We start from the raw sequence: 12031 nt of genomic DNA, 5'->3' as shown, positions 1-12031 counted from the left end.
GGAGGAGAAGGGGACGACAGAGGATGAGATGGTTGGATGGCACCACCGACTCAATGGACATGAGTTTGAGTAAGGTCCAAGAGTTGGTGATGGACAGGGAAGCCTGGTGTGCTGCAGTCCATGGGATTGCAAAGAGTCAGACACAACTGAGTGACTGAAATGTTCTTTGAATAGTCTGAATACAAGTTTGTGATCACATGTATGATTTTCAAGTAGTTTCTCCCATTGGTTGTCCTTTTGCTTTCTTGATGCTGTCTTTTGAAACATAGGCCTCTGGGCTTCAGTGAAGTCCAGTGTATCTGTTTTTCCCTTTGGGGATTCATGCTTTTGGTCTCCCAGCTAAGATGTGTCACATCTATTGTGTCTTGTACAATTGCCAACATGTCCCATCCAGTGTCAAATATGTTTTCTTCTAAGAGTTTTATAGTTTCAGCTCCTACATTGGGTCTTTAATTCGTTTTGGCGTGATGTTTGTCTGTGGTGTGAGGTCGGAGTCCACTCTCATTCTCGCACTTTGTGGCTCTCCTGTTGGCTGGTTGTTGGAGAGACTGTTCTGTTTGCTTTGAGTGGTCTTGGCGCCCATTTGAAAATCAGTTGGCCGTAGACACGTGTGGTCACTCTGACTCTGTTCCGTTGCACTGCGTGTCTGTCCTGTGCCGCACCATGCTGCCTTTTTCTCTGTTTGTTTTCAGCTGTGCTGGGTCTTCGTAGCTGCACAGACGTTTCTCTAGTTGCAATGAGTGGGGGCTACTCTGTGGTGTGCAGACTTCTCGTTGCAGCGGCTTCTCTTGTGGTGGAGCACAGGCTTGAGGGTGTGTGGACTTCAGTAGCTGCAGCTCCTGGGCTCTGAGGCACAGGCTCAGGAGTCGTGGTGCACGGGCCTAGCTGCTCAAGGCATGTGGGATCTTCCCAGACCAGGAACCAAAGCGTGTCTCCTGCACTGGCAGGTGGATTCTTTATCACTGAGCCACCAGAGAAGCCTGCTCACCATACCGTCTTGATTTCAGGTTTTTTGTAGTAAGTTTTGAAATAGGAAAGTGGGAATCCTCCAACGTTGTCCTTTGGCAAGATGGTTGGCTGTTTTCGGTCCGTGTAATAAGTACCGTATGAACTTTAGGATCCACCGTCAGTTTCTACAGAGAAGCCAGCTGTATTCCGATGGGGACTGCATTGAATCTGTAGATCAACCAGGGGGATTGTCATGTTAACAATATTGCCCAATCCATGGATAGGATACTTTCCATTTGGGTTTTTTTTAATTTCTTTCAATGATAAAGATGTTTAATACGTCTTTTTTAAGGCATCTGGAGTGCTCCGGACAGCTGAGCTTTCCAGAGTGCCGGCCCTCCCAACTCCCCGTAGAGTACAAGGTCTCTGCCCTTCTGTGGAACTGATGCAGCCAAGGAGAAGGAACCCAAGGAATCAGATAGGAGGGGATTGGGAGTCAGTTTTGTTTTAACTTTTAAATGCCCTCCTGCAAGACCCACTCTTACCACTCACCTAGACAGGTGGCTTCTCATCACTCCATCTTATTGTGCTTCCATGCGGAGGTCCAGAGTGTTCTCTTGGCTTTAATGCTGCCTCTTCCGTTTGTCCCTGAAACTATTCCTCTCTCTCTTGCTGCTGGGGATTCATCATTTCTTAGGGTCCCCAGCCGTCCTTTCACACGTGTGAGGGGCAAGTCACTTCATTTACCAGGCACGTATCCATACACTCAGCACAGCTCTTGGCAAAGCCCAGCCTCCCCACCTGCCCACAGCATCACCTTTGATACAAATCAGAGAGCCATGCATGTGGGGTCAGCTTCTAACTTGTATATTCCACTAGATTATTTGTCTAGTCTTGTTGTAACACTTTAATTACTATGACCTCATAAGAAATTATTTGCATAGTGTTATGGACTAAAATGCTTGTCCCCCCAGAATTCATTTGTTGAAGCCCTAACCCCCAATGTGATGGTATTTGGAGTGGGGACTGAAATTTCACCAAATCTCTAGGTATAATTTTCCTTATCCCTGAGGAAGGAAATGGCAACACACTCCAGTACTCTTGCCTGGAAAATTTTATGGACAAAGGAGCCTGGTGGGCTACAGTCCATGGGGTCACAAAGAGCTGGACATGACTGAACGACTTCACTTTCTTTCTTTCTTTCGAGATAATTTTAGGGAGAATTGGCATCTTTTCAGTGTGTAGTTTTCCAATCCATGAATATGGTATTTTCATTTAACATTTTCAGAAATTTATGTCAGTGATCTTATGGTTTCCTGTGCAGACATCTTCATTACTTTGACTTTCTTTTTAGCTTTTGATACTTTTACAGTATTGTAAACTGCAAAATTTTAAAAATTCCATTAGCTACTTATCATTGTTATAGAAACATAATTGTAAATTGACCTTGTGTTCATCAGTCTTGCTAAATTTCATTTATCAAAGTAAATACTTTGAAAGTTCTTTTGGATGTTTTATAATACTAGTTTGAAAATAATGTTTCTCCCTAATTTGGTCAGTAATTCTTTGGTTACAAACAGCAGAAGTTCCTCCGAGGAAGTTCAAGTCAAAGGGAAGTTGGTATCGGGCCCCGGAGGATGCTGGGAAAGCCAGGGAGGGTGTCCAGCTGGGCTTGGTGGGGCCTCCCTCAGCCCCAGGGCCCTTGAACCTGCAGCCACAGGCTCCGCCTCCGTGCCCCTCCCCCACCCCGCGCTCCCGGCGGGGGCCTGCTCCCGGGTCTCTGGTCCCCGCCTCCATGTTGGCCGTGCAGCTCCAGCACCCCGACTCCTCTGGCCTCAGTGTCCAGGACGACCGGCTCGGCTCCAGACGGGGGCCCCTGCCTCCCCGGGACCCTGGGCAGCACACATTTCCTGTGGGACCCCGCATGTCTGGCAGAAACTTGGAAAGCATGCATGTCACGTGTGCATGTTCACCTCCCAATGTGCCCGCTATTGCTGTAATTCTAGTAGTTTTCCTACATATATGTGTGTTTCCTTCTCGCTACATAGAAATTTACAAATTTGAATTGTTACATACACCACATTATATGCTTGCTCAACTTAATTTTATGTTTTAGTATTTACCATTTCATTAAATATACTTCAAAAACATGATCTTAATAGCTGAATAGAATATACAGTATTACATTATATGGCCACACCGTAATTCAACTAAGAATTCCTATTTTTAGATTTTTGGGTTCTTTCCAGTTTTTTGGTTTTTTTAATAAATACACCAGTGAGCAGTCTTGCACTTAAAATCTTGTCTTATCTCTGCTAATTTCCTTAGGATTGATTCCTAGCCGTGGAAATTAGTGGGTCAAAGATTCGAACGTTGTCAAATCTCTTGATACAATGTCACGTTTGTTTCTAGAAGGGCTGTGCTTGTTTACTTTTCTTTCCACAACTCTAAGAATACCCGTTTCTCCATCGACGGGACTGAGTATTAGCTTTTAAAAGAAATCTTTTCTAATTTAATAGGTGAAAAAAAGTTGATCTCACTATTTTAATGTGCTATGCATTTTTAAGTGAGGTGGAATATATTTTCCAAACTTACTAATCACTTGTTCCCTTATGAGCTGACTGAATTTGCCCATTTTTCTCTGGAATGTCCATCTAGTCTTATTGATTTAAAAAAGCTCATTGTATATTGAGAATATAAACCCTTTGTTGCAGGACCCTTTCTGGCTCCCGTGGTAGCTGCAGACGCATGTCAGCCTGCTGGTCGTGGGAGGAGGCTGTGACGAGCTCAGTCCTTGAAGCAAGAGTGATGCCCACCACCAGGCGAGTGGGTGGTGGTCCACAGCCACTGTGAGCACAGTGGTGGGTGGGGGTGAGGGGCCCTGGGGTGCCCAGGCGTCCACACGTGGACCCGAGAACAGCGGGGATGACATGCTCGGGAGCCCTGCTTGGGCGGCCTCCTGGGTGTTGAAGGCCCCAGGGCCTGAGCCTCTGCCCGCAGTTTCGGGTTATGAGCCATTGACACTGGTCATGCCCTGGGCCCCAGCGGACGCTGGCTGATGGGCCGGTTTCCGTGTGACAGCCTGTCCAGGTGACGGGCTGAGCCAGGCCCCCCAAAGCGCATGTCCTCCTGATGCGGCCAGAAGAGAAGTGTGGTGGTTCTCACTGCATCTGGAGGACCACGCGCTCTTGTTAATCCTGAAGGTCTCTACAGCCTAAATCAACAGAAAGAGGTCGAGGGGAGGGTTTGGAGATTGGAGACTGTTCAACACCTGGCCCTGGTCCTTCCAGCCTGGTGACCTCAGGCTGGCCACCTGCCCTCTCTGGACTGCAGTTTTGTCACCCGAGAGAGCAGAATGAGGCCCAGTGAAGAGCCCCGGTCACCGGCAGGAGCAGGGCCAGGTGTCCCTGGAGCCTCTGGGGCACGTGTGGGTGACCTGCGCTCCCCTGGGGTTAGAAGAGGTGGTTTCTGAGGAACTTGAGTCAAAAATGACGTTCACGTCCCTCCTGAAGTAGTGCCTACCTGGCCCCATCCTTCCGGGGCCCACACGAAGTCCCCGATGCCCAGGGGCACCCTGCAGCCTCAGCCAGGTGCCCTTGATGCCAGCAGTGGGGAGAAAGGGAAGCGCGGCCTTGCCTCCCCCTCGAAAAACCCAGAGTCCTTCCGGTGCCACAGGAGCTCCCCTGGGGGGCCGGGGTGGCAGCTGTGGACGGCTCTCTGGGTGAAGCCCCCATGCCCCCGGGCAGGCTTTCCCCGGGAGTGAGCTGTCTGGGCCAGGCTAGATGGCCTGGCATGCTTCCTCTCCACCCTCCAGTGTAAGGAAAGCTCTTGGTCCAGGCCCTGCAGGCCGCATGGGGCTCCCCACGGGCTGGTCCAGAGTCAGCACAGGGCCGGACGGGGACGGACCCGCACTCACTGCGGCCCCAGGAGAAGGCGGGGTCAGGACTGCGTGAGCACTGCACGTACAGGTTCCGTTAGGTCTTTCTCAGCACTGGAACCATGCAAGGTTCAGAATGAGCCTGGAAACCACTGTGGCTTCTGCCCAGGACCATGGGCGTCCCTGGGTTGAGCCTCTCCTGAGCAGATGGGCACCTGCTGCTGTCGGGGGTCCACCTTGGCCGAACCCAGACGGCAGGGAGACTGGGCCCAAGTCCACCCGGTCAGGAGCCGCTAACACTCGTCCCCAGGCCCGGGGCCTACCCCGTGTGCCTGCGGCTCCCCAGCCCCGCATCAGCAGCCACTCCCTGTGAAACGCACGGCCCTGCACTGGGAATGACAAATGACCAAAAAATCAATTTGTAATCTGATTGGAGGTTTTTGATTTCCTCTGATGAGTTTAAATTTCATTAAAAGCAACCTTATTCCAACATAAAAGGAACCCTTGAAGGGTAAAGCGGGGATTGTCTCAGCGCGCCTAAAGCGCCGGCCCTTTGTGTGATTGCTCGTCGCGTTAATTGTGAGGGCCAGGCCTGGCGGCCCCCCCGCCGGTGTCCGTTGGCAGCTGCGCGGTTATCAGGGCCTGGGATCGGCCGGGCGGGCTCGGAGCACAAGGACTCACATTCAAAACCCGCTCTTGGGCATATTGACACTCGAGTTATCAACAGCTCTTATTATCTGCCAGGCGGGAGCGCGCGGCTCGTGGGGACAGAAGGAGCCACAGACTGCCGCCGCAGCCGCCCCCCACCCACCAACATCCTCTTAATTGTGTGTATTCTCTGGAAAAAGTGATCATCGAAGCCTCTTGTCTTGATGAGAAATTGACATTTTCTGAGGACTGCTCGGGTGCCGAGCGGGGAGATAAGGCCCGAGTTGTTTTAGAGGCGGGGGGGGGGTCCTTCCTTTCAGGGCCCTCTTTATTGCTCCTGTTGACCCGCTTGATGAGTATGGATTTCATGAGGTCTTTTTCAGCATCTGAACTATAAAAGGTTCAGAATGACACCACCCCTTATAGACAAAAGATAACCTTGCCCTTTGAATATATCGATTCTTTATTAACTAGGCTGTTTAATGCAATGAAATGAGGCATTAGATTGAAGCCCATTTCAAGTGCTTTGAATAATCTTTAAAAGCTTGGAAGACCCTGGAAGGCAGCCTGACAATAATTGGCACACATTTGGAGAGAATGCAGCTCTCAGTTCGGATTCAGAACACAAACATGAAGTAATTTCCCTCGCCCAGGTTGCCAGACCCCAGCAGGCAGCTCCGGGAGGCGGCCCCTAGCCCACCCCTGAGCAGGCATCCCTGGCACCAGCTCAGAGCCAGGGGGTGATGTCGTCCCCAGCACACGGCGGAAGGGCTGCCCGCAGCCTGTGCCCCACGAGCCCCCTTCTTTGCTGTCTCTTTAAGGCTGAAACAAGAACGCAGTCAAAGGAACCTGATTGTCATTGACAGGAAAAAAAAAAGTATTCACAAGTTTCTTTATGTTTTGAATAACTGTTCCCTGTTTTGCTCGGCAGAACAAGTAATTAAGATGACATTTGTGAGCACTAATTTGGATCTCACTTATGTGTATGTGTTGGAGAGCTGCAAGCCAAAACATGCAAAGCCAGCCTTTCATTGAGGAGAAAATGAAAAATGCAGAATGAGATGGAGCCGGGGCACCCAAGACGCACTGGAGCCAAACAGGGCTGCGAAAATCAGAACCCCGGTGCTGACACGCGTCTCATCACCGCCCGCGCCTTTGGCTGCCCCTGCGTGCAGCCTGGCGGCAGGGCAGTGCACAGGGTCTCCGCACCTTGGCACGGGCCTGGCCTTGGTGCTGGTCCCCTCGGTCAGGGCTCAGGGTGCCCTGGTGCCTGCCCACAGCGCCTTGAGCTGGACCTTGTCCCAGCCTGACGACAGGGACAGAGGAGCTCGTGTCCCGAGTGGCCAGAGCCCTGGCTCTCCACCGCCAGGCCTCCAGTTCAGGAGCAGGGGCTGAGGTTGGAGGGCTTGGGCTGGGGGCAGGGGTGACCAAGCCCCTGCGAGCCTCGAGGCTATCTATGGGCCGCCATGGCCCTGGGTCCCACCCAGCCACGCTCAGATGTTCCAGGGGGCATGCGGCCTGCAGACTGCCAGCCCCAGGACCAGCACCATCTGCACCCCTGCAGGAACCTCTCTGTGCAGCTCGCCTGAGTGTCTGAGGGCAGATAGCCTTGGAGAAGGCTCCTGTACGACCTGTTCTTATCTTGGCCAAGAGCGCTCTGGAATCCAGGGTACGCAAACGACCTCCCAACCCAATGTCAGCGCTGCGTGTTGAACCAGCCATTCTAACAATCAAAACAGAGCGAGTTACCCAAAGTGAAATTCACAGACAAGAAATACTTTAATTAAATATCGTGTAAAATGAACATTTTTATACAGTTAAATATCTGAAAAAAAATGTACAGATAAAACAATCTTATTGTAGGGTCTTCAACAGTAAAAGCTAGCATTTAGTGGAGCGCTCGGTTTTGAGACGAATACGCCATGAGGGCAACTAGGTACTCTAAGACCCAAACCAAGTACGGGGTGAGCAGACTCACAAATGTCCCTAATGTGTACACATGAGCTCGTTTTTAGGTCAAACCCTTACGTATACAAAATAAAATGGAGGCAAGTAAGTTCCAAGGTGACTCCTCAGGCCGGTCACAGGGCCAGAGCGTGACCGTTGGCCTCTGGGATGTTCCGATTCTTCCATTTAGTCCCTCAAATGAACACTTTTAAGTCTGGCATGGTTTTGTTTTGGTCTTTCTCAAGAGAATTTAAGAAGTCCCTCCTTTTTGTTTCAGATTTGATTTCTGCTGCAAAGTGTGGCTGTGCTGTGTCCGCAAAGGGAAAAGCAAACGCCCCTCCTGGTCTCACCGCGGGTTTGGCACTAACAAGGACAGTGTCAGGAAGTCACTCCAGTTCAGAAAGTACAGACAGTGGCTGTTGGGGTCTGACCACAGGAAAGGTATTGTTAAAAGGGGATTCTGGACAAGGGGTGGTTGTGGGTGCCCTGGGGCCTCTGAGTCTGGGGTGGGCTCAGGAGGACACAGGACACAGCAGACCCAGATGCAGAGAGCGGTGACACGGGCTCGTGGGGCTTGTGCTTGCGTGTGTGTGCGTGTGTGTGTGTGTCACCATGAATCTCCAAATGAAATCTTGATCAACAATCGTGGTGTTAGCCTGTGAGAAGATAGCACAAAGGTTCTTTAAAGAAGTCCACTTTTAAGGCATCGGAGAAGTTAATGTGGCAAACGTTTTAATTAAAACATCAGAAGTAAATTTTATTTTAAACTTTAGGCCTCTGAATTTTTCCAGTAAACACGGTTCAGCTATGTGGCAAAGTCATGGGTGGCAGCTAAAATGACTTTTTACATTCTACAAAAAAAAAAATAACGATGAACGAAGGACGCCGCCCCAAACGCTGTCGCCTCCTCGCGGCCGTTCCACATGCACGGAGTCTACTGGGACTTGTCACAGCCGGGTGGCACCGCTTTGTTCTGACTATACAACGAACTTTTTTTTTTTCTTCAAAAGTATTTGTTCAGATAACTTAAAAAATAATATAAAAATAAACAATGAATTTGACTTTTCCTCAAAATTAAAAAAAAAAAAAAAAGACGCAAAGTCTAAACAATAGCAAATTCTGGAAGTACAATGAAATGCAAGGACGCTGGTTCACTGAACAGAACGGATCAGACAGACAGTTCTTGGCTGAATGCTCTTCCAGCATCACACACCAGGCCATGATCGAAAACCAACACAGACAAGGAAACGGAACCGAAAACGGCAGGAAAAGCAATGTACAAAATCTCGACGATAAATACAATATTTATAATTGATATGTTACAAAATAAAGTCCCTTAGCAACAGCAAGTGTTCATGGAAAAGTAAGTGTTGAATGGAGACCATTTTATTCCTTATAAGACGCATAAGGAATAAAACTTTTTTTTCCTCTCTAAATATTTAAGTGGATCTGAAAAAAATTCAAGACAAGTGTATAAATATTTAGCTACAACTTTGGCAAAATCACAAAAGTCTACAATTTTATAACCACATACAAAACACATCAGGGAAGAAGGATCTAGAAGTCAAAAGGACAACTTCTGTTACAAGAAACATGGACCTCACAGTAGCCTAAGAATGCAATAGTATACAGTGCTAGCAAAAGTGGAAAAAAATGTCGCAGGTCACACTTGCTTAACAGGAAGCTCTAGCAGTGGGGAATATTTTAACCAACAGACAGTAGCTTTTTTTTTTTTTCCTCTGTCAGTGTGCTTGTTGAAGGCAAGAGAATTCAATATCAAAGTTACAATTTCTAACTACAATAAGTTACAAAGTTTCATTTCATTAAGATGAAGTTAAGCGATGATAAACCCTCCCTCCCCCCCCTGCCACCCCAGTTCTCCTAACCATATAGTCTTCCTTTCTTCCAGTTTGATGGCTCAGACCTCCTTGGCCCCCTTTTGTCACCACAAAAAAATATTTCACATTATAGAGATACACAACCATTGTGAATCTAAGTATGAGTACTGAAAAATGTCTGGAGGCGTTTTTCATCAGTGTTTTATGATCATCAAAATGGTGCATTCACAAAGTTTCTCCCAACACATAGCAAGTACTAGACATAGCCAAGACGGAGTCAGAAACTTTATACAAAATAGGCGTCGCTTTGTTCTCCTTATTCTTCAGGACTGAGAAATGTGAAAATATGAGAAAAGTTCAGTCAGTAAAATGGAATTGTTCATGAAGGAGTAGGTTGTTTGAATGTTGATTCTTAATAGTTTAAATAAAATCTTTAAACAAAGTCTCTTGTAGCATTTCGGCCGCTGCTGACGCACTGAAGACACCGTCCCGTCAGCACCTCGTGTGTCCTGACGTGTCCCCTGAAGTCCGTCCTTGGACGCTGCGTGGCGGCAGGTAACAGCGCCCCTCACATGGGTGGGACTACCAGCCCAGACATAGCTGCAAGAGAGGGGGGGCAGGTCAGGGGCACCCCTCACCAGGCGCAGGGGGCCTCCCTGGGCTTTGGTCAACGGGACAGTGGCTTTGCACGGCCCTCCACTAACCAGCCGTGGGCTCGGTTAAGGGCACCTACTTCACGGGGTGGGGGTGCACATGGGGACAGACTCCCCCCCAGGCTCCTCTCCTCAAAGACCTCACGTGGCAAAGGGAAAGGCTTCTGGCCTTCTGCGTGCGAAGGGGCCGCCGCCCATACACCTCAGCGGCACACAGAGGCCCAGGCCCCCCGAGGCCACCTCTGTCAACAGAGGCGCGCCAACCGGGCCACTCCTGTGATGCCAGCTGTGGCCGGATCTCGGACCGGGGGGCACCCGGGCCCCGCTCTCACTCCCTACGTGGACTGGGCATGCCTCGGGCTCCCCTCTGCTCTCAGCCCCTGCCCTGGACCTGCTGCTGACCGCTCCGTATCGTAATGGTGAGTCGCGGGCTGGCCAAGATCAAAGCCACCACAGCCCACCTGGTTTGCAATCGTGGGCCCAAGGGCCCTGACAAGACAGAAGTCACGGCTCCGCATGTAGGGAGCGTGTCCCTTCTCTTCTTGGAACAGAGAGAGAACTTGTGCCGAGATGCCAAGTGCAAGGATGCTTCCCAGTGAACTCCTGGTGCAAAGGTAATTTAAAACCTTTTAACTTTAGTGTTGTTTAATTTTTGTCAAGAGTGATTATTCTCATTAATTTATGTATCACATATTAATACATTTGGTTCATGTAGTGATGGGAGCTTCAATTTCTCAGTTCATTAATTTCAACAATATTAATTTATCTCCGACTCACCGTTACAACTTCATGGTTTGGAAGGCCCGTGTGTGTACACACGGCTTACGCGATGCCACCGCTCGGTGGGCCCTGGCGCCACATGGACTGCGGGCAGGGCCACGCACCCGGCCACCTGCCCCTTCGCCCCTGTGCTCTGGGGACCGCGGCCGGCTCACAGGCCAGTTGGCGGCCCTTCGGGGCTGGGTGACCCTCTCACGCTAACAGGTGTGGTGCAGACAATTATTTCAAATCACGGATACCTTTCCAGTTCCTTTTTTGAGCATTAGTTCATCAAAGTGAAATATGCCACCGACTTCACAAAAGGGCCAGTTTGTCTTCTCCACGGTAGCGTCCTCAGCACCCAGCAGAGAGCCTGGCACATAGTAGGCGCTCAGTAAATACTGGTTGAATGGGTTCAGTTTGTTTTTAAAGGAGTAACTGGATTTGGATTTCACCGGGAGGAGCATATACCAAAGGACGTGTCTGAAAGAGGCCAGATGGCGGCCACTCAATCTCGGGGCCTGTGGGCCTCAGTCACTCACCAGGAGCCGCGTGCAAGCTCAAGAGGCCTGGGGGCCCGCACACGACCCCGCCTGCCACTGCCCAGAGGGCCCCGGCACTGGGCGGGCACTGCGCAGCCCCATCTGCAGGCAGCCGTGCCAGGCGGGGCCTCCCGCAGCCCTTCGGCGGGCCCTGCTCCCTCTGGAGTCTTTGAGAGCAGTCACCCAGAGAGACCAACTCCTTCCAGCTCTGGCTCAGGCACAGCCCCGGGTCTCCAAGGACAGCACGGCCTCGGGGGCCCCACGGTCCGTTAGACCAGGCTGAGAATCAAGGCTCGGGACCGCGCGGGCAGGCCCAGGACAGGCGGGGGCTTCAGGCGGCACCGAGGCCCGCCACCCAGACCTGAGGCTGTCCCACGGGTGAGGGGGGCTGTCTGCTGGCTCAGCAGGGCAGAACGTGGGCCCTGTGGCCTCCTCCGTGGCCTGTTTGCATTCCCTGTGGTTTTTCCACTCCCTGCGGGCATGGGCTGCTTTTACCATGAGGACACGGAAGTCGTCTCGGAAGGATGGGGAAATGGGTTTTATCAACCAAGAGGAAGCCTCTGCTTGCGGGGGCTGATCAAGCGGGGGTCATTCCTAGGCACACCCAGTGGGGGCTGGGGGGCTGTGTCGCCTGGTGGGGACAAAGGAGAGCATGCAATGGCCAGGGCTGCCCTGCCAGGGGCCCCAGGCGGGCTGGGGGGCAGGCCAGAGCTCCCGCCCCCAGGGAGAGACCCCCAGGCCCCGGGGGCTGCCCAGGCCGCAGCGGGGGCCGGCGTGCGCCCTCACCTTGCAGTCCGTTCCCGTTGGTGCTGGTGCAGG

General features: G+C 51.0%; 1 protein-coding gene across 1 annotated transcript in view; it reads right to left on the bottom strand.

Moving 5' to 3' along the window:
• Window positions 1-7233: 7233 nt before the first annotated feature.
• The window catches only part of EBF3 (early B-cell factor 3), a gene marked incomplete at its 5' end in the record, with an annotated part of 118608 nt that continues 113810 nt past the window's right edge, over window positions 7234-12031 (bottom strand). The window contains 2 exons of the mRNA XM_010859564.1: window positions 7234-9858; window positions 11999-12031. The exon at window positions 11999-12031 is cut by the window's right edge and continues 8 nt beyond it. Coding sequence (XP_010857866.1) covers window positions 9827-9858; window positions 11999-12031 — 65 coding nt within the window. The remainder of the gene's footprint in view (window positions 9859-11998) is intronic.

Source organism: Bison bison, unplaced genomic scaffold (genome assembly GCF_000754665.1).
Source record: "Bison bison bison isolate TAMUID 2011002044 unplaced genomic scaffold, Bison_UMD1.0 scf7180017864456, whole genome shotgun sequence".
Taxonomy (NCBI): domain Eukaryota; kingdom Metazoa; phylum Chordata; class Mammalia; order Artiodactyla; family Bovidae; genus Bison; species Bison bison.
This window is presented reverse-complemented; position numbering and strand designations above follow the sequence as displayed.